The sequence below is a fragment of the Sceloporus undulatus genome, chromosome 1 (genome assembly GCF_019175285.1).
Source record: "Sceloporus undulatus isolate JIND9_A2432 ecotype Alabama chromosome 1, SceUnd_v1.1, whole genome shotgun sequence".
In the NCBI taxonomy this organism is placed as follows: Eukaryota; Metazoa; Chordata; class Lepidosauria; order Squamata; family Phrynosomatidae; genus Sceloporus; species Sceloporus undulatus.
In genome coordinates this window covers 173,482,544-173,506,414 of record NC_056522.1, presented here as the reverse complement: position 1 = coordinate 173,506,414, position 23,871 = coordinate 173,482,544, and the positions used below count along the sequence as shown (strand labels likewise).

General features: G+C 41.5%; 1 protein-coding gene across 1 annotated transcript; it reads left to right on the top strand.

Annotated features, from left to right (window-relative positions):
- The first annotated feature begins 232 nt into the window (after nucleotides 1-232).
- LOC121925609 (cysteine-rich venom protein Cau1-like) lies at nucleotides 233-14,343 on the top strand. The gene is made up of 5 exons (XM_042457951.1): nucleotides 233-323; nucleotides 2,892-3,037; nucleotides 4,462-4,556; nucleotides 5,052-5,140; nucleotides 14,219-14,343. Exons 1-5 carry the CDS (start codon nucleotides 233-235, stop codon nucleotides 14,341-14,343), a joined length of 546 nt encoding a protein of 181 aa, XP_042313885.1.
- Nucleotides 14,344-23,871: the final 9,528 nt, after the last annotated feature.

Sequence of the window (23,871 nt, the reverse complement as noted above, 5' to 3'; positions counted from 1 at the left end):
CACTGATCTAGATAAGAGCAATGTGTACATGGAGTTTCCACACATGTACTTGCACGTCTACTGATGTGCAATTAGGGTTGCAATTGGGTTTTCCTTTGCTAATCAATCAACTGGAATCCCTTTTTTAAAAAGCAATATTGGCTTGGGACAAGGATCTGAATTTTAAGCTGCTCCCTACATCCCATCCCACCCCACCCTACCCACTTATTGTTTCTTTGCTTGCTTTGCCAAGATGTGGAATGAGAAAGCTGCCATGAATGCTGGAAGATGGGTTAGTAAATGTGAAGCAATATCTAGCTCCAGAGAAGAACGAATGGTGGATGGTAAGTGAAGGCAATAGACTGCAGCCCCTTTCACACATTATAGAGTGGGGTAGGGATGGAAGCACATCTTTGCTTATTTTGAATGGGAAATCACTGTGGAGCACAGCCATTTGGTTATAAAAATTCTCACTCACTGAGAATTCAATCAGAAAAATTCTTACTCAAGCATAGTGGTAGCTTCTTGAACCCCATCTGAATCCTTTGGGAGATCCTTTCATGTGCTTTCCCTATAATTTGGTCTATTGTTCAGTAAGAAATAAATCATCTTTTGACATCCTTTGTTCTGACCAAGAAGGACAAGATCTCTTTTTAGTGTCACCCTGTGTGTATGTGCCTTTAATTTGACTTTGAATCTATGGCAGCCCCAGGTTTTTTTAGGCAAGGAATATTCAGAGGTGGTTTCGCCTGTTGCTTCTTCTGGAATGTAGCCAGTAGAACCTAGTACAGTGGTGCCTCGGGTTACGAATTTAATTCGTTCCGCGGCCGCTTTCGTAACCCGAAAAGCCTTCGTAAGCCGAAATGCCATAGGCGCTAATGGGGAAAAAGCCGCGGCTCTGCCGCGGCTCCATTTAAAATAGCGCCGGAGTTTTTTTCGTAACCCGAAAAAACTTTCGTAACCCGAAACAATAAATCCCTATGGGATTTTTTCGTATCCCGAAAAATTCGTAACCTGGGTATTTCGTATCCCGAGGTACCACTGTATTCATTGGTGGTTTTCCTTCAAAGTCTGACCTTGCAAGATCAGACAGATCTGGTGCCTTTAGGCCTCTATTTAGTGTTACTAGTAGTGAATAAGTATACAGTTAATCTTATTCAATCTCCCCTCAGGGCAATCCACTAGCACCAAATGTTTGTCTTTATCTGCACCAGTGATAGGAATATTGTGAAGTCGAAGGCTTTCATGGCTGGCATCCATAGTTTTTTGTGGGTTTTTCGGGCTATGTGGCCATGTTCTAGAAGAGTTTCTTCCTGATGTTTTGCCAGCATCTGTGGCTGGCATCTTCAGAGAATGCTTGCCTGGAAAAAGTGTGTGTGTGTGTGTGTGTGTGTCTGTGTGTGTGCGTACACACACACTGTGTGAGTCTGGGAATGCAGGAGTGATTTGCATGTGTATTGTTCTGTGCTGATGGTGAGCCTCAGGCTGGGAGGCTAATGCAAAAGAGGATTAGTATCTGCTAATTGGTGATCATTATCTGCTGGGAAAGCGTCTGACTCTGAATGGTTTCACATTTGCATTTGCTGAGTCCTTGGCCTGTTACAGACTGCCAAAATAAAGCTGCTTTGGTTCTCTTTGGAGGTATGTTGTTTAAATGATGCATGCATCCTAAGAATCTGGAAGCTGCACCAAAGCTGTACTCCAGTGCTTAGGAATGGAGTGTGGCTTTGGCGCGACCTCCGGACTCTTAGGACCCATGCATCATTTAAATAGCATACCTCCAATGAGACCCGAAGCAGCTTTATTTTGGCAGTCTGTAACAGGCCCTTATTTTGCTATTCCTCAGGACTGGTAGCCAAATTTTGTGGACTTTAAGGGTTTCTTCTTTCCGGTTGAAATTTTCCAGGTGTTTGTGGATTTTAATGGCATCCCTGTGCATCCTGACATGGTAGTGGTTGGCATGGTCCAGAATTTCAGTGTTTTCAAACAGTATTATGCCCAGGATGGTTTGTGGCATGTTCTGCTACTGCTGATTTTTCTGGCTGGTCCAGTCTGCAGTGTCTCTCGTGTTCCTTGATTCTTGTTTGCCTCGTTCCCATTGGCAGCCCAGCCGGGGGAGGGGGGGGCAGCTGGCCTGGCCTGGCCCATCCCAGCCCCCAAATCCTCAGCCCAGCCTCCTTACTGGCTTCTTTGGCCACTGACCAGCTTCCCTGAACCTTCCCTGCACTGGAAGCCTTGCAATCTTCTTCCTGGCTCCCCCCTGGCTTCTCTGCAACTTCCTTCCAGGAAATTTTAAAAAAGGTTGCAGAGAAGCTGGTCAGTGGTCAAAGCCGGTAAGGAGGCTGGGCTGGGGATTTGGGGCCAGGGAGACCAGTGATGGACCATGCCAATAAGCTGTCCCCCACCACTTGCCAATTCCTGAACTGATTCCTGAAATCGGCACAAACATAATGGGAACTACGTTTTTTTCTGAACCAGTTTCAGGAATCGGTTCAGGAAACAGATTTTCTGGTAAGTGGGAACAGGGTCAATAAGTTCAAGAATTCATTTCTAAATTTTTGGTGTATATATGATTGTCTGCTATTGTTCTACTGCATTAAATGCAATAAACTGAAAAGCAGGGGCAGCTGATGACCAGAGGAACAAGGAAAACTGAGCCATTCCCTTTAGTGAAAATATCCGAGGTGAAAAGTTAAGGCAGGATGAGTTTGAGGGTTAAAAATTACTCCAAACTCCAAAGTGAGAATAAAAAATGAGCACAATTCATTAAAATTGAATAGAAAAAACCAAACAAGAATGTCTATACTGCTGCATCTAATGAAATCCTTTTCATGGCTAATCTTAATGTAAATTAATTGGGTGAATCTGAGCACCCAACCTTTGATAATGCATCCACATTTTGTTGAATGCAGGCAGCGTATGTGGTGAGATTACTCTGCAAACAAATTATCCTACTTCGTGGAATGAGGCAATTGAAACTTTTGCAAGTGGACAGACTTACTTCCAGTATAGTACTGGGTCAACTGACCCAACAAAAAATGTTTATGGCTATACTCAGGTATGAAGAGAAGCACCATTTATTTGTGGTAAGGTATCTGGGTGACTAATGATATAATTTTCAAAATACTTACTTCTTTATACCAGCCCTTGTTTTAGGAGTCTATAGGTTAGATTCCAAAGGGGTGCTTACTTGGAAGGATGTCAGATGTGATTGGATGAAGGCACACTCCTCCCTTCATTTTGAGAGCAAGATTGAGTTGAAAGCTGAAATCATTCAGCTGAAACCAACTGAGGTGGAGAGTATGCTCAAGGTTTTAGTCCTAAGTTAAAAGGATGTGTTCACCTTATTTTGGGATATATCTGGCACTGTGAATAATACTTCAAAAGTTGAGAGCAAGGTCCAGAGGAGCTTAACTGCTCCACATCTATTGTATTTACCGACTTCTGCAGCAGGAGCTTCAGACACTCTTATTCTCTCTCTGTCTCTCTCACTCTCTCCCCCCTCCCTCACTCTGTGTATGAAAAGAGCTCATTCTCCTGTCACAAGGACAGGTGTTGTTGAGACTTCCAACATCACTGGTAGGAAAGTGACATTGTCTGTCCCATTCCTCCTTCAGAAACATCACCTGTGGGGTTGCTTTCCATTGTCATGATGAGACATAGTTCCAACCTGCTGCAGGAGCTACAGAGAAGCAACTCCTCCTCCTCCTCTGCATTTCTCTCTGTCTGCACAAGACTGAGTTTATTATGTTTTTAGTGCAACAAGCCCACATATTTGCCATTTTGTTAGCACAGCAGTGCTTGGCCATACCTACCATATAAACTCAACTTTAATTTGACCTCATGTATAAGTCAAGGGCAGGTTTTGAGGTCAAAATTATGTATTTTGATACCACCCATGGATAAGTCGAGGGTAAAATTTAGAGGCATGTATGCCAAAGAACTTACAAAATTCCACCAGACATAACTATTTACCCCCATAAGGTTAGATGGATGAGAGAGCAGAAGGGAGTCGATGCTCCCAGGGCAGATTAAACTGTTGCCTTTCACCAGGGGATCGTTATGTGTGTATGTGTGTGATTTAAAGTACTGTACAACACTTAACATTGACCTGTGGATAAGTCGACTCAGGTTTTTGGGGTCAATTTTTTAACCTCAATTTGTAGACTTATACATGAGTATATAAAGCAATTATTGCAGCCACATTTACAAGCAATTCTGTACAAACATTAGGATTTTTTTCTCCTCATTTCTCCTTCATAGAAAACATATGCAATATGCGTGCCATGTGTAGGAAGCTGCATATGAAATGGTAGAAAAATATTTGCTTCTTATTTCTTTACAAATGTTGCCATTTTTTTGGTTGATTTATTACCATTTTTGTCAAAATCAGAACTATCCAATTTATGTTCAAACCACAACTTGTGTTTTATGCTTCTGAAGACACCATAGTTTTAACGTGCACCCACTTTATGTTCTTAGATTATCTGGCACAATTCAAAGCAGGTTGGATGTGCACTTGGCTTCTGCCCTAAAGCAACCAACAGATTCTTATATGTTTGTCATTACTGTCCCAGGTGAGTTGGCTGCTGCAACTGTATTTTAAATACTTTTTTCACTTGTGAACTGTGGCACCCTTCCTTTACTATGTTAGCTTTTTGCTTACAGCTCCCCCCTCCCCAATTTGAATGGTAAGATCTATTATATAATCTTATTTGTTTCTTAAAAGTTGCACTCTGATGAGAAATGTTATTACGTTGATTTGTAATTTCTTTTTTTTTAATTAAATCCTTATTGAGATATTAAAAAACATATAACATAACATATTGCACATATGACTAAACACCATACAACTAAACACCATACAACCATAAAACATTACACAATTACATAAAGCACAAAAACATAAACAAAACATAATAACATATACCAACACAAAACACTTCCTTAGAAGATACTGAGACATAATAAAGCCAAAGTAATGTCATTCTAATCAGACAAATATATCCACTTCATGCATGCACTATATTTTTTTTCCCTTTTTTAAAAAAAAATTTGATTTGTAATTTCAGTGGAAACATAGACGGACAACTGAACACACCATACAAATCAGGTCCACCATGTAGCGACTGTCGTGGGAGCTGTGAGGATAAACTCTGTAGTAAGTTATTGATGATACTATTTATTTATTTATTTATTTCCCCCCAGTTCAGGACTCAAAGTGTCTTACAATAGTTAAAACAAAGCTAAAAATTTACAACATTTTGCAAGGCCTATTCTCCTGAAAGTCTTCATCTGCTTTTAAAAAATAGCAGGGAGGGTCACAGTTTAGCTTCTCTGGGAAGGGAGTTCCAGAGCCTGGGAGCAGCCACTGAGAAGGCTCTCATCCAGTTGTGTCTATGAGGGTAGTGTCCTTCCAAAAGACCTCAAAGCTTCGGCAGGTTAATAAGGGAGAATGTAGTCCTTCAGATTACCTGAACCTGAGCTAGATAGGGCTTTATAGGTCATAACCAGAAAGCATTTCCTCTGAATAATCCTCTTCCTCCTGCAATTTCATCATTTTAATTTGCCCACAATATATAGTCCATTTGTATCCAGAGGGATTTGGTTCCAGGACCTGCCACTGATAACAAAATCCAGGGATGATTACATCCCCTGTTATTAAATGGCTACATCACCTGTTATTAAATGGTAATGATATGTGTGTGGATGCTTCAGCATATGTGACTTCACATTGCTGCCATTTTAAGTGTTGGACAAAATGACCCAAGGTCACTCAAAATCATGGATCCAGAGCCTGCAGATCAGGAGAGCTCATTGGGAAGCATCCATTGCAGATATTTTACTGCTGGAAAACAGAAATAATCGAAGCAAACCTGGCTGACTAAATAGTACCATGTGTCAGTGTCAGTGCTGCTGACAACTTTCTCTTTTTCCTTCAAGCAAAAGGCAGGACACTATAATGACAGGATGGTCAGGCCTGTTGAGTAAATTAACGGTGTTTGTTCAATTAATTACAATGGGCTCTCAGTATCCATGGGTTTGATATCTGTGGATCTGAGAAACTGTAGAGAAGAAACATTATTAAATTTTTTAAAATCTGCATTGGCCAGGCTGAGACATAGTCATCTTTTTCCTGATTATAGGGCTAGCCCTAAGGGGATGGCCTGTGGTGCTCAAATATATAAACAAGCCTCCGAGGGTCTCCCCTTTCCCTACCCATACCCATATTCCTAAAGTATTTCATGTTCATGAATCCCTTAACATAGCGGCTGTGCACACCGGCCATAAAGGCTGGCCTGGGGGAAGAGTCATGACACATGCTCTGACTCCACCCCCAGGGTGGTGTGATGCCGTGTGAGGCTCCACATGGCGTGTGGCATCATGGCACTTCTCTGGTGTTGCGTCCACACGACATAGCGCCAAAAGAGTGCCTTTAAAGCCGCAGCGCAATGACTATTGTGCCCTTTCCAGGGCGCAAAAAGGAGCTTCTTTTGGTGGCTTCTTTTTGCACCCTGGAAAGTTGCCACGGTCCTGATCCAGCACAGCTGGGGGCAGCTTCAGGCCACCCCCTCGGGGTGCACAACTTCTTAATTTCCCACTTGTGACATAAAAATCATCCAGAAAGCTGTCCAATCATATCTACAGTCACAGTTTCACAGAGCTGCCTTAACATTCTTCCACTTATTCCTATTCCCCATTCTCTAGGGAAGACAATAAATGTCATACTGATACACCAAAATTCCTTTCTGACCTCCGAGGATGACTGGCAACCGTCTTGGGATACTTAAATGGATGTGGTGGGTGTGTGCCAGTCCTAGCTGAGAAGGCTAATATGTAGCTTCCTCAAATCTTGTGAAAGGAAACCCTCTTACACTACCAAACGTCACAAGATTAATTGAACTCATGACATTATACCATCTGCAAGATAATGCCATAGCTGCAAATTGCAGGCATCATGAGATCTCCCCTCTGCAGTGCTGATTGCCTGGCCAAGTAAGCAGTTCAGTTGAGCACAGGGTGCCAGCCACTATGCTGCAGTGATCTCTCATCACTTAAGGGATGTTCAGGGGGCCAGACCATTAACTGTTATATTTCAAAATTTCATTTAAAAAAGAAAACAAAAAAGAAAAAGCCAGTGGCTATTTCTTGTAGAAGTTGAAGTACTGGACAAAATGTCCTGTCCCCTTTCTATCCAATTGTTTTACAATTGGTGTGTTAAAGCAATGAGTGAAATCTCACACCTATGATTGACCTTTTCAATGATATATAACCCATGCTTTTGATCTATCCCTCCAAGACACAGGACTAACTCAGAACCTAGCCCAGGAGGGAGAAGGGAACCCTTTACGCAGTCTGGGTGGAGGGAAACCACATCTGACCCCTCCCCCAAGGGTTGAACCCTATGGAGAGGAAGCTCCAAAAGAAACTAATTCAGGAGCTTTTAAAAATGAAGGAGGTCTAGACCCCAACAGGTCTATACCCTACTTGAGAATCATGTCATAGAATTAGGAGGGTTGGAACAAAGTCCCTCCCTACCGAAGGATCAGACCCATTTGCAGGAAGTCAAAGACCAGAGAGATTTAAATCCCAGTTTGAGGGAGACTGGAAATGCTAGTGGGGGAGAATTTCCTCAACACCAGAAAACCCCCCCCCCAAAAAAAGAAAGTATTACCAAGACCAATGGGTTGTACACCTCCCACGGCTGGGAGGAAGGAAAGAAAGAAATCTTCAAATACAAAAGAACTGGCAAAAAGGGAAAAACTCGGACTGCCCACATTCAAAGAGGAGAGAACTTTCCTCATACTCAAAAGAAACTAACGCAGTCCCCAAGACTCCAACCTGGATGGGGATTGGGACAAACTTGTAGTACCTGGGGAAAGGGGGGGCAAGCCTTGCCCTGGTTGCAACAGTTTAAAGAATTTTTACAACACCCCATACCCGCAATTATGCCTTTGCCGCAAAAGTTTTTAGTTTAGACTTCTGTTCTGAAATTTGACTTTGTTGATGAAGACTTTGTTGGACCAGATTCTGACAAGTTCTTATTAATTTTAAATCTTGAAACTTCTCCATATTATTTAAAAAATAGTCAATAGTTTTATACTTTCCAGTGGATTTGCTATGGACAACATTAAATCATCTGCAAATGCTCTTAATTTACATTCAAAATCTTTAACTTTCACCCCTTCCATTCCTTTATCTTCCTGTATTTTGTTTTTTAATATCATTAATGTTAAAATAAATAATAATGGCAATAAGGGATCCCTGCCTAACTCCCTTTTGGATCTTACAACCTTCTGTTTTTTCTCTATTTATTAATATATAAGCCTCTTGATTCTGATAAATTATGTTTGTCTATCTGATAAAATTCTCACCTATATCTAATCTTTCTGTTACATTTATCATAAAGGTCCAATTTCATAGAATCACAGAATCATAGAGTTGGAAGAGACTGCAAGGGCCATCCAGTCCAACCCCCTGCCATGCAGGAAATCTCAATCAAAGCATCCCCGACAGATGGTCATCCAGCCTCTGTTTAAAGACCTCCAAGGAAGGAGACTCTATCACCCTCCGAAGGAGTTTGTTCCACTGTCAAACAGCCCTTACTGTCAGGAAGTTCCTCCTAATATCTCTTTTCCTGGAGCTGTGCATCCATTGCTCCAGGTCCTACTCCTCTGGAGCAGGCAGAAAAATGCCTTTCCCTGTTCAATAATGACATCCCTTCAAAAGGTAAACGCAATCATATCACCTTCTTTTCTCCAGGCTAAACATCCCCAGCTCCCTAAGTAGTTCCTCATAGGACATGGTTTCCAGACCCTTCACCATTTTAGTCACCCTCCTTTGGACACACTCCAGTTTCTCAATGTCCTCTTTGAATTGTGGTGCCCAGAACTGGACACAATATTCTAGGTGGGGCCTGACCAGAGCAGAATAGAGTGGCACTATTACTTCCCTTGATCTAGACATTATACTTCTATTGATGCAGCCTAAAATTGCATTGGCCTTGTTAGCTGCCGCATCACACTGTTGACTTGTGGTATACTTGGACTCCTAGATCCCTTTCACATGTCATCTCCTTAAGCCAGCTGTCCCCCATCCCATATCTGTGCATTTCATATTTCCATCCTAAGTGCAGTACCTTACATTTCTCCCTGTTGAAGTTCATTTTGTTAGCTGTGGCCCAGCTTTCTAGTCTATGCAGGTCATTCTGAATTTTGATCCTGTCCTCTGGAGTATTAGCTATTCCTCCTAATTTGGTGTCATCTGCAAATTTGATAAGTATGCCCCCAATTATGTCATCCAAGTCATTGATAAAGATGTTGAATAACACTGGGCCCAGGACAGACACCTGTGGGACCCCACTGGTCACTTCTCTCCAGGTTGAAAATGAGCCATTGTTGAGCACCCTTTGGCTTTGGTCAATCAACCAATTACAAATCCATGTAACAGTTACCTTGTCTAGCCCCCATTTTACAAGCTTGTTTGCAAGAATGGCATGGGGAACTTTGTCAAAGGCCTTACTGAAATCAAGATATACTATATCCACAGCATTCCCTTCATCTACCAAGCTGGTAATTTTATCAAAGAAAGAGATTAGATTTGTCTGGCATGACTTGTTTCTCTGAAACCCGTGTTGACTTTTTGTGATTACAGCACTGCCTTCTAGATGTTCACAGACTCTCTGTTTAATGATCTGCTCCAGAATCTTTCCTGGTATTGATGTCAGACTAACTGGATGATAATTTCTGGGATCCTTCCCCCCCCCCCTTTTTGAAGATGGGTACAGCGTTTGCCCTCCTCCAGTCTGCTGGGACTTCTCCTGTTCTCCAGGAGTTTTCAAAGATTATTGCCAATGGCTCCGATATTACATTTGACAGTTCTTTTAGTACCCTTGGATGTAGTTCATCTGGTCCTGGAGACTTAAATTCATTTAGATTAACCAGGTGTTCTTCTACTATCTCTTTACTTATTCTGTGCTGAAATCCCCCTGTTTCTGGTCCTCTGCTCCATTTCCTCAGTTAAGAAGAGCGTTTAGCCTTTCTCAGAAGACTGAAGGTGTTGAGTAATTCTGCCTTTTCTCTGTCCTCTATTAGCATTTTGCCATCTTCTCCATGCAGTGGCCCTACCATTTCCTTCTTCTTTCATCTGCTGCGGACATATCCAAAAAAGCCCTTTTTATTGTTCTTAACCTCTCCAGCAAGCCTGAGTTCATTCTGCACTTTAGCTTTTTTGACTTTAGCCCTACACGTGCTAGCTATTTCTTTAAATTCCTCTTTTGTGATTTCACCATTTTTCCATTTCTTCTACATGTTCCATAGCTCTGTTGAAAGTTCTTTAGTCATCCATCCTGGTTTCTTGAGATACGTTCCATTTTACTTTCTCACTGGAACTGTTTTAAATCGTGCCTTCAGTATCTCCCTTTTGAGAAACTCCCATCCATCCTGTACTCCCTTCTCTTTTAGTATTCCTGACCATGGGATCACCCCCAGTATTTCTCTAAGTTTACTGAAATCAGCTTTCCTAACGTCTAGAATGCATGTTTGACTATGCCTGGCTTCTCCTTTCCACTGTATAACAAACTCTAGGAGAACATGGTCACTTCCACCTAAGGATCCCACCACTTGCACATCATTAACCAAGTCATCCTTCTTAGTTAGTATCAGATCTAAAATAGCTGACCCCTTGTTGCCTCTTCCACCTTTTGGACAATGAAATTGTCTTCGAGGCAAATGAGGAATTTACTAGACCTTGAGGATTTGGCTGAGTTTGACTTCCAGCAAATATCAGGATAGTTGAAGTCGCCAATCACTACTATATCTCTCCTTTATGAGTGTATGATCATCTGTTCTAAAAAGGAATCATCCAATTCCTGCATCTGACTTCAACAAATTTAGTTTCATATCCTCAAAGAAAAAGGAATGGAGAAAAGGCAGTGATTCTGAGTGGGTTGGAGTGACAACCAAGGTCTGAACTGAGGGGACCAGAAAGAGAAACAGAGAATGGGAAAGAACATGAAAGATGCAGAGGTAGAAGCAGAGAGCAGTTGGTGAGCACCAGAATGTGAGTTGCATCAGATGGCAGAGTGTAGATGGTGAGACTGAGACTGCGTCTGAGACAAAGATTTGAGTGGAAAGAGATAAAAGATGGAGGTGGAAGTATGAGAAAGTGAGGAAAGAAGGAGACTGGAGACTGGAGAAATCTAGAAGATTGATGTGGGTAATAAAGAAGAACCAGAGATGGGATGGAGGGGCTCGGCAGACGGCCAGCTCTGTGCTGCCCCTTTTAGCTCCGCATTGTTACCGCAGCCACCAAATGGCATGGCAACGATGCTCTCCTTCCCAGGAGCAAAAAGAAGCTCTCTAAAGCAGCTTCCTGGAAGAAGTGTGCCCCAATTGTGTCACTTCCTGCCAGCATCATTTGGGCACTGAGCAACGCTCATACCATCATGGCACTGCCCTTGTGGAGGGCGGCCAACCATGATGGTGGCGTCTTCGTGGACTAGGGCTGCTGGGCATCTAAATGACCAGCCTCATCTAGCCCTAGTTCGCAGTGAGGATGACGTAAACTGCCCGTCTGTACCAGGACTGAGAAAGAGATAGAGGAGGAAGGCTGAGAAGCTGAAGATCAGGAAACTGAGGCGTGTTAGAGACCGCCCCTTTGGGGTGGCCTGTAGGCACTCCTTTCCCCGCTGGATTGGGGCCTCAACTGCCACAGCAGCATCCCTGAGGCCCCAATCCGCTGTTTTCCAGGCTGTGGGGAAGCGGCAAAAGGCTGCTTCCCCGCAGCCTGGATAGGGGTGTCCTTGGGGCTTCAAGCCCCAAGGACACTCGGTGACGGCGGGGAGGAGGAGAAAGGAGCCGCTTGGCCCCTTTCTGCTCTGTGTGACTGGCGCAGCCATGTAAAGGCTGTGCCCAGTGACACAAAGGTGGAAGGAGCTCTGAAATGGAGCTCCTTCCGGGGCTGCGGAAAGGGCGCCCCAGGCACCCTGACGCGGCCCCACTACGTCACTTTCGCACTGCCCCATTTGGAGGCGACATGGTCGTGACGTAGTCATGGTGGTGCCCATGTGTATATGGCGCCACCATTTTCTATGCGCTCTGCACGTATTAGGATTACAGATGTCCGAGAAGGATGCCCCTTTCTAACCCTAGTACGCGCTCGTCACGTACTAGGGTGCCCATGTGTAAAGGGCCTGAGATAGCAAGGACTGAGACAGGAGACTGACAAGGAGAAGGAGATTTGAGAGCAGCAAAGTGATAGTGGTTGTTGGTGGCAGTGGAATTTATGGCAAATGATTGGTGAGCATACATGTAGTAGATGGACAGAAAATTAGAGGACGAAAAGTTGGAGTGGAAGGCAACAGGAGAAAGAAGACTGAGAGAGTGGAGAGGAGATCAGACTTAACAGAAATATATATGTATATAAACTCAATTAAAACTATAGAAACTATAAAGAAGTTTTGAGGAATAATTGACACTAATTGGAAAAAGACATGATAGCAAGAGAGTCCTGATAGATAAAGACTAGTAGTGCTTTAGAATTTTAGAGTTTAAGTTGTGTTGAATTATGTGGAGAACAGAGATGGTGGATGGCACAAAAAGAGACAACTTGAAGAATTAAGGAGCAGATAGACCAACAGATTATTGGAATGTGTGGAAAACAGAGGAGAGTGGGGTTTTTTTTGGGGGGGGGGGGATGAAGAGGTTATATTGAAAGGGTAACTGTCTATTTAATTGATCTAGTTAGTTAAATTTCATCTAAAATTTTCAAGAAAAAAAATAAAAAAAGGGAAGCTGGGTAAATGATTCTGTATAAGTAATATTTACAAATGTATACTGTACTTCTTAGATAATGATTTGCATACTTACTTATTACAAATAGTTAACACAGATATAAGTGGGTTTTTTGTTGTTTTTTTGATATATTGGACTGGAGAAATTAAATGATAAGTTCTGATTATAAGCAACCATTAAGGTAGAAAATGCATTACTATAGACTACCAAAACTGAATTAAATTGCATATATAATTTATTTACAAATAAGTGTTAATTTATATTTAAAATAGAATCTGTGTGCTAGGAGAATAAGAAGATAGAATATTTACATATTTGGATATTATTTGGTTGAATAAGAATTTAATTCTGAACATTCTGTGACCACTGAAAATAACTTTGAATACCTCAATACGTGGAACCAAATCAAAGTGCAGAAATAATCCAGTTTGAGACCACTTTAACTGCCCTGGCTCTGTGCTAGGGAATCCTGGAAATTGTAGTTTATTGTGGCATCATAGCTCTCTGACAGAGAAGGCTAAATGTCTCACAAAGCTAAAGTTCCCAGAATTCCCTAGCATTCAGCCAGGGCAGTTGAAGTGGTCTCAAACTGGGTTATTTTTGCAGTGTGTTTTGGACTAAGGTTTCTTTCTATTTCATTTGTAAACATCAATAGATAGGGATATTCATCCCCCAATCTCATTTAGATATGTGGAAAGATCTATCTCTATCTCTATCTCTATCTCACTCTTTCTTTTGGATGATGATTTTTGTCTTATTCTGTGGATATTAATTTAACTCCAAATCACTGAATATGGTATATTGTACTGATTACTACTTTTCCTTTGGTTAAGTTTATATTATATAAAATAATGAAAATAAATAAAAATATTTTATTAAAAATACAACAAATAATTATATTGCAAATGAGAAGAGTAACCAGAATTATTTGTATAATGTGCACTATTCCAGATTTGAGGAACATGGAAATGGCAATCCTCTCATCATGGCTTTCCATAAAAATGTTTGGATTCTGGCTGTATAAGCCTTTGCTCTAATAAACAGCTCTTTCATGCAAAAAACAGAAGTAAAATGGGGTTTGCAAGTTTACTATGAAATAAGTAAACAAATAAAAATGTACAGTATATAGTTTTTTGTAAATGTATATATAATTCACATACACATCATTTCCTCAAATTCTGCCTGTGCTCCAGCTTCTGGATACTTTCAAGGACAGCACTAAATCATGTGTATAGAAATAATTTTTAAAACCTTAACAAGGCCTAAATGACAGTGGCAAGAATCCTGTTTTCGAGGACAGAATGCTTTCACAATCAAACAAGTGCTTTGCCTCCTTAGCTTTACTGTAGATAGTACAATAAAATAATACAAATCCAAGGGAGTATTAAAAAATTAAGCAATGGGTCATTTCCTCTCTAATTTCATTTTGGATTTATTTTTTTCAGGCAGCTCTTGCCAGTTTACAGATAAAAATAACGACTGTGAAAACCTAATAGGAAGTTTCACGTGTACATATCCATTTGTTCAAGAAAGATGTCCAGCCTCCTGTAAATGCCCCAAAGATGAATAATATAAACACAAGAATTACAAGGTAACTGTTCTTAACTGGAAGAAAATGAAAATTAAATATGAAAAATGATTTTCCCCTTGAAAAATTTAAAATTTGGAATTTGTAGTGTAAAAATAAAGTATGTTAAAAGTCACTTGCAAAGAGCATTCTCTTTATTTTAATAATTTGCCAATCTATTTATTGTTTGTTGTTCTGCTTCAGAAAATGATCTGCACACTTCCAACATAAATCTTTGCATATTGCAAAATGGCAATTACATTTGTTCCAGTTTTTCCACTCCTTTCTCATTCACATTTCAACCCTAATTCCTTACCCCCAGTTCCTTGTTTCTTCTGAAATTCCAAACAAAGCACAACCAGAAATGACCGCCCAAAACTTTTTATGCTGTTAGGCTCTAACTAAGCAAATAATATCTCAGATTGGTACAAATGTTTATGGCACTGAGGATGATCAACTCAGAATAAGGTGAAGATATAAGCCCACATGTTATATCTAGGAGAACATCCTAGATGGCATTGACCCCTGTCTGATCTAAGGATTTTGTTTACTTAGGAACTGAATAAAATAATAAGGAACTAAAGCTCTGCACTGCAGAGTAATTTGGGACCCTGGTCTTTTGAACACTCTTCTATTATATTCAAGAAAGTATGGTGCGGTGTCATGCCCAAGTTTGAAAGGGCAACTTGTTTAACCTGAGAGCGTGTAATGAAAATTTCTCTTTCTGTGGACTTATTCAGAGCAGGGCTGATACAGAGAGTGAGACACCACATTGGTTTTAAACACTATGCATGTAACATTTATTAAATCACAAAAGTAATACAGACATTGATTATCAAGAGCTCTTTCATTCACTCACACATTCATATAATATTCACACACACCTTCCTTCCGCTGGACAATGATCAGTTGTCCTGGAAGGCTGGGGATGACACTGTAGCCGTGTGGTTGATGCCAACAAAATTAGAGAGAAAACCAAGGGTCTTTATACTTTTCTTCTCTCTCTGGTTTCTTAGTTGCTGGAATTTGCAATAATGCAGCCCATTACTCAACTTCTTCTTTCTGGAGAAGACATGCTGTTCGAAGTGGTCCATGGTGTTCAAAGCAGTCTATTGTCCTGTCAGTTTTACTTCATTGCAGCTCAGGAAAACTCCCTGGCCATTGTTGTTCATCAGCACCTCGCTTCAACTGAACTGAACTGAACAGCACCTTGCTTCAACTTCCAACTTCCTCAGCATTCTCCACTTTGGCTGCCAAACTCCACTTTCACATCAGTGCTCTGCGTGGAACCATCTTCTTTGGTTCTCTAGCTTGTTTTAAAACCCCATTCCTTGGTTCTTTGGTTCTTCAGCTCTGTGTTTAAGTCAGAACTCACTCATTCGTCTTACAGAGGTACAGAGCGCCAAAAAGAGGCACTGAGGAGGCGCCTCTCCTTGCTCGGCAGTAGCAAGCAAATCGTGTGGCACTGTTGCGCAGCCAGAAAGGAGCACGTGAAAGTGGCTCTTTTTAGTGGCACACTTGTGCTGAGCCAAAGCGCCAGTGACGGCACAATGACATGCCAGTGGTGCAGCTCCATTTGGATGCTGCGCTGCTAGCATGTCATCTCTGCACACATCAATTGGATAGTGCTGCGCAGCTGCGGTGTATCCATGACGTGCTAGTGTTGCAGGGTGTGTGCACGCCCGCTCCCGAGCAAGCCTAGCACGTGTGTACCAGGCCTATGTTATATTGATCCAAAGTTTTGCGCTCAAGCTACTGCCAATTGTGGAAACCCAGGCTAATGGAAGCAAAAACACATTTTAAAGAATGAGGGTCTGAACCCTTAACTAACAAATGGTCTTAAAGGACCACAGGCTGAACATAACTCAGCAATGTGATGCAGCAGCTAAGAAAGCTAATGAAATTCTAGGCTGTGTCAACAGAAGTATAGTGTCTAGATCGAGGGAAGCCATACTACCTCTCTATTCTGCTTTGGTCAAACCTCACCTGGAATATTGTGTCCAGTTCTGATCACCACAATTCAAGAAGGATGTTGACAAGCTGGAGCATGTCTGAGGAGTGAGATTAAAATGGTGAAAGATCTGGAAACGATGCCCTATGAGGAGTGGCTTAGAGCTGGGTATATTTAACTTGGAAAAGAGAAGGTTTAGGGGTGATGTTATACTATGGGGCTGTACAGACCTCCCCAAAGGGGTGGGTCTGTGCCACCCCTTTTTGCACTGGATTGGGGCCAGGGCAGCCTCACTAGAAGCCCTGTGGCCCCAATCTGGCGTTTTCCCGGGCCACAGAGAAGCAGCAAAATGCCGCTTCTCCGTGACCCGCAAAAGGCATGTCCTTGGGACAGCCCTTTCTCCTCTGGATCATTGGTACGACCGTTTGGTTGCCACGCCAATGATGCATGCGCCCTAAAGGAGCTCTGAAACAGAGCTTCTTTTCGCGTCACTGGAAAGGAGTGACAAGCATCTTCCAGTGGTGTGGTAACATGTCCTGTGTGATGTGCCATTTGGACACATCGCACAGGACACGTCATGGATGTGCACCCCATGTGGGTGGGGCCGTGCAATCATGGAGGCACCCACACACACTAGGGTTTGGGAGCGTGTAGTTACTGTGTGCTCCCGAACCCTAGTATCGGCAGCGGTATGCCACTTTGTGCCCGTTTGAAGGTATGCCATATCTGAAGGTATGTTATATTTGAAGGTATGTCATACTGAGGATGGAGCAAGCTTTTTTTCTGTTGTTCTAGAGACAGCAGTGGAAGTGAAATAACATATCCCACCCACTTGGAGGAACGGGAAGAAAATTAGCTATCAACCAGTCTGGAATCCCAATGTCAATTCCTGGAAAAGAACAAACCAACGAGCAGCAAGCTTACACTATAATTGTCAAGGAAGGAGGGAAACAAGGGTAGATAATGAAAATAATTAGAATAACTGAAACAGGGACGTATCTAATTTATAAAATATATGCATGTGTATTAACAATATTGAATCTCAGTATTTAAGAAGTCGAGCAACAGTATACAAACAGAAAAAACTATGCTGTATCTTTATGAATATCAACGATAGTCCAAACCAATGAGATAAATGTCCAAAGTGTTGGCAGTAAAATTATCCTGCTGTCTCACCAAACATATCCATTCCAAAGTCTGGGGGAAATCATTGATGGTACTTGCAGTATGGTAGCATGAAGATAAATAATGTAACTTTTACTGGTAGCAATGTCCTTCAATAGTTATACTCTTTCAATAGCAGAGGCTTTCAAAAGTGGAAAGACGGCTACCTCCAGAGTACTATGTGGCCGTTTCGACTCACAAGAAGTCTTCATTAGCAATACTGAAACATTCTATGCCGGATTAATATTTCAATCTGAATATTCCATGCTTCTAAATATACACGGTTAACAACAATTAGTAAAGTAATATACATAAGCTACAGAGTACACAATTGTAAAAAACTTCAAGCAGACAACATTATTGCTTACCCAAACCATAAATCAGCTTGACTTCACAAATAGGAAGGTTTCTGGTGAGAAATTACAGGGATTGTATGTTGTAATATACTCTACCTATACAATAGGCTACAGGTGGTTACCCGGTACATTAAATCTCTTAAAGGTATATCTTTCAGAGTTGTAATGCCCTGTATGTCCCAAAACGTAAGCCTGATATACAGCTGAATGTACTGTTCATACACACATAATAACATTTGCCATATTTATATGTTATAAATGAAACCATTGTAACATATTTTGTGAAAACCAACATGTCATGAATCAATCCTAGTGTTTATGGTTATATAAAGCAAAAGTTTTCCATACTTATGTTCCAGTTCCTCATTTACACATATACTGCATAAGTAAAAAAGTAAAGTTTAGGATCCATCTGAATTTTAATTGGAATAATATTTGTTACAACACTATGAATGGCTTTCCAAAATTTCTTGGCCCACTTACAATGCCACCAAACATGGTAGAATGTGCTAGCACTTGTTTGAAACACCTTTATGTATTCTTGCTAATTTAGCAGGAGTTAGGTACCACCTAAATTGCATCTTGAAGAAATTCTCCCTCATTTCATTAAATAAGGTATATCTTAGCCGACTTTTCCCATTGATCTAGGCAAATATTTTGTTTTACATCCTGGGACCATGTAACCATTTGTTCTTTAATCACCTGTTCTTTCATATCCCATTCTAATATACAATTATAAAATAAAGCAATTTTATGAGGGTTATCTGAGACCAAAATTTCTTCAAATTTAGGGTTAACTGATTTAATACCCTTTGATCTACTATCCGCCAAAAATCTTTCTTTAAGCTGATGGTAGAGTAGCCAGCAACATGAAAAACCTTCTTTTAACAATTGATCTAATGGCTTAAATTCCAATTTCTTATCAGTTGTGTTTTTACTTATCAGCATATGTGATCCATCTCTCATGTACTATGTTTTCCACTTTGTGGAATGCTTCATGGGTTGAGGTCCACTCTGGGAATCCTGGACATAATCTTGGTTTATATTTTAACCAAACCACCTGTCAGAATCTTAGCTGAGACTGACCCCTCCCAGCAGAAGCAATAGCTAAAGCCTGTCTACTCCACCCCCAGCCAAAAGCACACAGAAGAAAATCCTCACCTCTTTCTCACCATTATTCATCTCCCCATCTCTCCCCCCTCATCTTCTAACTCTGTCTGCTCAAAGCTGCATGCCAAGCCTCTGAGAGAGAGACCTTCAAGGACACTAGATAATTACCACCTGTCTTGTCTTGTTCTTAAGGTTAACATCACCATTTTATGATCTGAGAACAGTCTTGGGTTAACTTTAATATCCAAAATTCTTGAAACAAAACAAAACAAAAAAGAAGAAATAAAAATCATATCCAACCTGGCCCAGGATTAGTATCTTTCAGGCTCTTTCAAGCCCTTTCAAGTTGCTTACACGGCTGACCTTGGTGGATCCTGGTGCTACCAGCTTCCCCTACTCATCTAGCTAAGCAATTATTTTACCTAGCACAGGAACCACAAATCCCATTGATCTTACCAGTGAACCTTTCTTCCATTCTTATACTATTCTATAGGCAATAAACAATAACAGTACAAACAGTAATAAGCAAAAAGCTGAAAACAAAGCAAATGACAATATAATTTCACAGCAAAATCTGTTAGATTCCTCCCAAGTTAAACCAGCAATCAGAGGCCTCTTCCTTGTTGCCATTTTTTGTTGTTGAGTGTGTTCAAGTAGTTTCCAAGTTATGGTGACCCTAAAGTGAACCTATCTTCTTGACGAGATTTGTTCAGAGAGGGTTTGACTTTGCTTTCTTCTGAGGCTGAGAGAGTGTGACTTGCCCAAGTCACCCAATGGGTTTCCATGGCTGACTGGGGAGTCACTTTCTTGCTTTCCAGAGTATAGTCCATGTTTAAGCCTCTACACCACACATTCACAATATGCTCTTACATGGAACTTCCTTTTAAAATGAAAACACTAGAAAATTATTTTATTTTATATAGGTCAGAAACGAGTTGAACTTTTCCCACAGACACAGAAATTCAGTCTTCAGCAAGCTTTATTCAGAGGTCAAGGAGATGTAGCTAGTAAGATGTATTGGACAGAACCGAAACCTATCTACACATACATAAAACATGAGTCTATCAAAAGCAGTAGCTTCACCTCACAGAACTGGCAGACTCAATAATTTCACTGTTCTCAAATCAGCAGATTCTTCTTTGGTTGTTTTTCCTTCTTTCCCAAGCCTGTCTTGCTTATTTGTTCTAATTGTTGAAGCCTGACTGGATCCTTTTGGCAGTCTCATTGATCAACAATGGATCTGTACCCATGCATATGTGAACCCTATATATTCTATAAGCAATAAAAGCTGTGCCCATTTCCCCCCACAAAACAAAACAGTATACTGATATATTGGACATGCAAATATTTACATTGTCTTGATGGTAACTAGTTGGTTTGTGAGCTATAACTTCAAGTTGTTGTTTTTCCTTGAATATAATAGAAAAGAAATACTACCGTAAAATACCAGGATGGGTATCAACCCAGGAGGCCTTCGTTAACAGGTGGGATACAGGAAAGTAATGGATTAGATACACCGATTTAATAAAAACAAATGGAAAGCTTGAAATCTCCATGAAAGAATTAATCAGGGGAAAAAAGAAATCAATTGGTATAGTTACTGTCAAATTAAGCACAGATTTAATGAAGACGTTAAGACAGTGGGAATTGAGATAAAACCAACAGAAATAGATGGCCTGATTATGCAATCTGATGAAAAGAAAATAGACAAATATTATACATTTTTCAGGGAGAGAGAATTAAAAAAAGAACCAATAAAACAATATATGATTGACTGGGCAAAAGACACGGGGCATGAAATTCCGTTAGAAGCATGGGGAAAAGCCTGGAAAAAGACAAACTCCTTTACCAGATCTCAAGACTTAAAGGAAAACTTCCTTAAAATTAGTAATAGGTGGTATTATACTCCGGTCAGAATGAATAAAATGTTTAGAAAAGATTTAGACAAGTGTTGGAATTGTCATAAAGAGAGAGGTATGATGATCCACATATGGTGGAAATGTGAAAAAGTGGCAAAAGTGGCATTTTGTGATGAGATACACAAGATAATACAGCAAATATATGGTATAAAGCAGGGGTCGGCAACCTCCGGTCCGCGGGCTGGATGCGGCCCGCGGAGGCCTTTGGACTGGGCCCTGGCTGCTGCCGCTGCTGCCACAACCGCCGCAATCAGCAGTCGCAGCTTTTCGCCGCTCTGGGCGCCGCCACTTTTTTTGCCAAAAATGGCGGCGAAGTCTCGCGTGACCTTCCTCGCCGTTTTGGGCAAAAAATGGCGGTGCCCAGAGGCTAAGTCTTGTTCAACCACGGAAAAGGTCATGTGAGACTTCGGCCTCCAGGAGGCCCGCTGCAGCCGCCGGGGCCCTCGAACAGGGCTCCGACGGCGGCAATGGGCCTCCCAGAGGCCCGTTGCCGTCACTGGTGCCCTACAAGATCCAAGAGCTCAGATCCGACGTAACTGCGGGTCCAATGATGAGAATTCACATCATGTGAATGTGTTATCATACACGATTCCTTTTTATGGGAGCTCCTTCCATGATGCAGTGATTCCAAAATGACTCCTCATTTTGATGAATTCTGAAACTAGCGACTTCATCAAAATCTGCTTCTAAGCTCACTTCGATTTCACTTTGAATTGGTCTGATGTGGAAGATTGTTCCGATGTCACTCCCCCTTGGCACCCTGCTCCCTGCTCCTTCATCCCCCTCCTCCTCCTTCATGTCATCTCATCCTTTCTGCCACCCATCCCATCATCCCCTGACTGCTCCTTCATCTCGATCCTGGCCCCAGTGACTCCCTGTGACCTATCCCATCATCCCCTGACTGCTCCTTCACCCTGATCTTGGCCCCAGTGACCCCCTGCGACCTATCCCATCATCCCCTGCCTGCTTCTTCATCCCGATCCTGGTCCCAGTGACCCCCTGCGCCCTATCCCATCATCCCCTGACTGTTCCTTCATCCCGATCCTGGTCCCAGTGACCCCCTGTGACTTATCCCATCATCCCCTGCCTGCTCCTTCATCCCGATCCTGGCTCCAGTGACCCCCTGTGACCTATCCCATCATCCCCTGACTGCTACCTCATCCGAATCCTGGCCCCAGTGACCCCCTGAAACCTATCCCATCATCCCCTGACTGTTCCTTCATCCCGATCCTGGCCCCAGTGACCCCCTGCGACCCATCCTATCACCCCCTGACTGCTCCTTCATCCCGGTGAAGGATGACAGCTAAGGAGAGGGCAAGGAAAGAAGACAGCAACCCGAGCCCCAATGAGCATGTTCAAGAGTGATGATTTGAATCATTGAACTCTCAAAGTATATTCCAGTGTGGTAATACAATGTGCACTCACCACACTTTGCTTGAAGCCTCATCACGTGACTTGTCTGGAATCGAACTGACCCCGCTTTCCCCTTGATTCGGAAGGGCAACGGAAAGGCGACCGGGTGTTGTAAAACATCACGTTCCGCATTGTTAGACAGGAGTGACTCAAGATCTGGTGTGAAAAAAACATCACGTTTCGCGTTGCTAGAACAGGAGTGACTGCGGATATGAGCTGCAAGCCCCCCACATGTGATAAGGGCCTCAGTGACACTAGTTCGCTTTAAAAAAGAAGTCTACCCCTAAACATGTTCCACACTTATGGTGTAAATTAAAAAAAAATGATTTGCAATGTACAGTAATTGTTCTTGTTTTTGCAGACCAATCCACTTTCTTGCCTATGAATTGCCCTGTTTTGTTGCCCTGGGGTTATCAAGTTCACTATCTGAGAGAATGAAAACATCTTAAGCATGGTTTATGAGTGCAGAAATTATTTATATTTACAAAATGAAGTAAGGCCATTACTTAGATCTAGATAATAATAATCCAATATTGCATCTGTAATATATTAGGGTAAATGTTATCTGGAACAAATGGGACAGCTTAGGTTGATCAAAGCACTGCTGCCTATCTAAATACTATGTTCCTATTAATATGTTTCATTGTACTTTACCACTATGTACCGAGTTTACAAATGTCTTTCATCTTTATATAACTAAAGTAGCTATCCTAATTGGCCAAAAGCTTTGGCATCACAAAACAGAACATGATGCTGACAGACACTGCTAGCAAGTATTTTGCAGCTTATCAAGGCATCTTTTGTATATGTAATATGCCTAATAAGTCCTCCAATAATGAGAATTGGAATGTTGACCTGAAAAGAAATAGAATTTCTTTATTATGAAATTAATCCAGAAATTCAAGGGCAAACAGTTGTATAAAACAGTCTTTCCTCGAAGTTTATCCAGAATTTTACTGATTTGCCAGCCTATTTAACTTGGATTTGAGAATAAGTTACATTGATCTTGATGGAGCTGATTTCTAATTAAACACATATAGTATTGTATTTTATTGTTGTTTAAACCCTGGAAACTGACTTCAGATAATGCCTCTTGCAGTGTTACAAAAGATTCTTATTTTGAGTTAAGAATAAATTTCCTATTATTTTCAGTTTAAGGGAGAGTTGTAATGACTATCAGAGCATGACTTTGTATGACCTAAAGCCAACTGTTACTGTGAAATTGAGCAAACCATTTGAATCAATGGGAAAGAGTGCTTTCGGGCGTGCCTTTTTTGCTCCGCAGCAGCGTTGCACAATTTGGTTGCTGCAACACTCCTGCAAAGAGAGGTGCCAGGGAGGTGCCTCTTTCTGGTGGTCTGTACCCCGCCTAAATTTCTATGGGCAAATTCTTCACATCATGTTGTTGAGTGGCTTGTATTCTCCTCTGGACCCCAGATCACTCAAAACAGCTCAGCTGAATAGTACTGTGAACCTGCAATGGTTTTAGCCAGAAAATTCTTGTTTGCTGCTTTTATTGCCCCACCATAGGCTTTTAGTTAGATTTTATTTCAGACTCACTCTGGGTTTTCTGCCACATTCGGTCTAGTCTCTGTCTTGTTTATTTCATTGCTACAAA

What these genes read in the sequence shown, in the direction of transcription:
- LOC121925609 (XM_042457951.1), top strand. Translation starts at nt 233, where the DNA reads ATGTGGAATGAGAAAGCTGCCATGAATGCTGGAAGATGGGTTAGTAAA. An exon ending in GTTTGTCATTACTGTCCCAG is followed by an intron (nt 4,557 to 5,051) that starts GTGAGTTGGCTG and finishes TTGTAATTTCAG; the next exon opens with TGGAAACATAGACGGACAAC. An exon ending in CTGTGAGGATAAACTCTGTA is followed by an intron (nt 5,141 to 14,218) that starts GTAAGTTATTGA and finishes TATTTTTTTCAG; the next exon opens with GCAGCTCTTGCCAGTTTACA.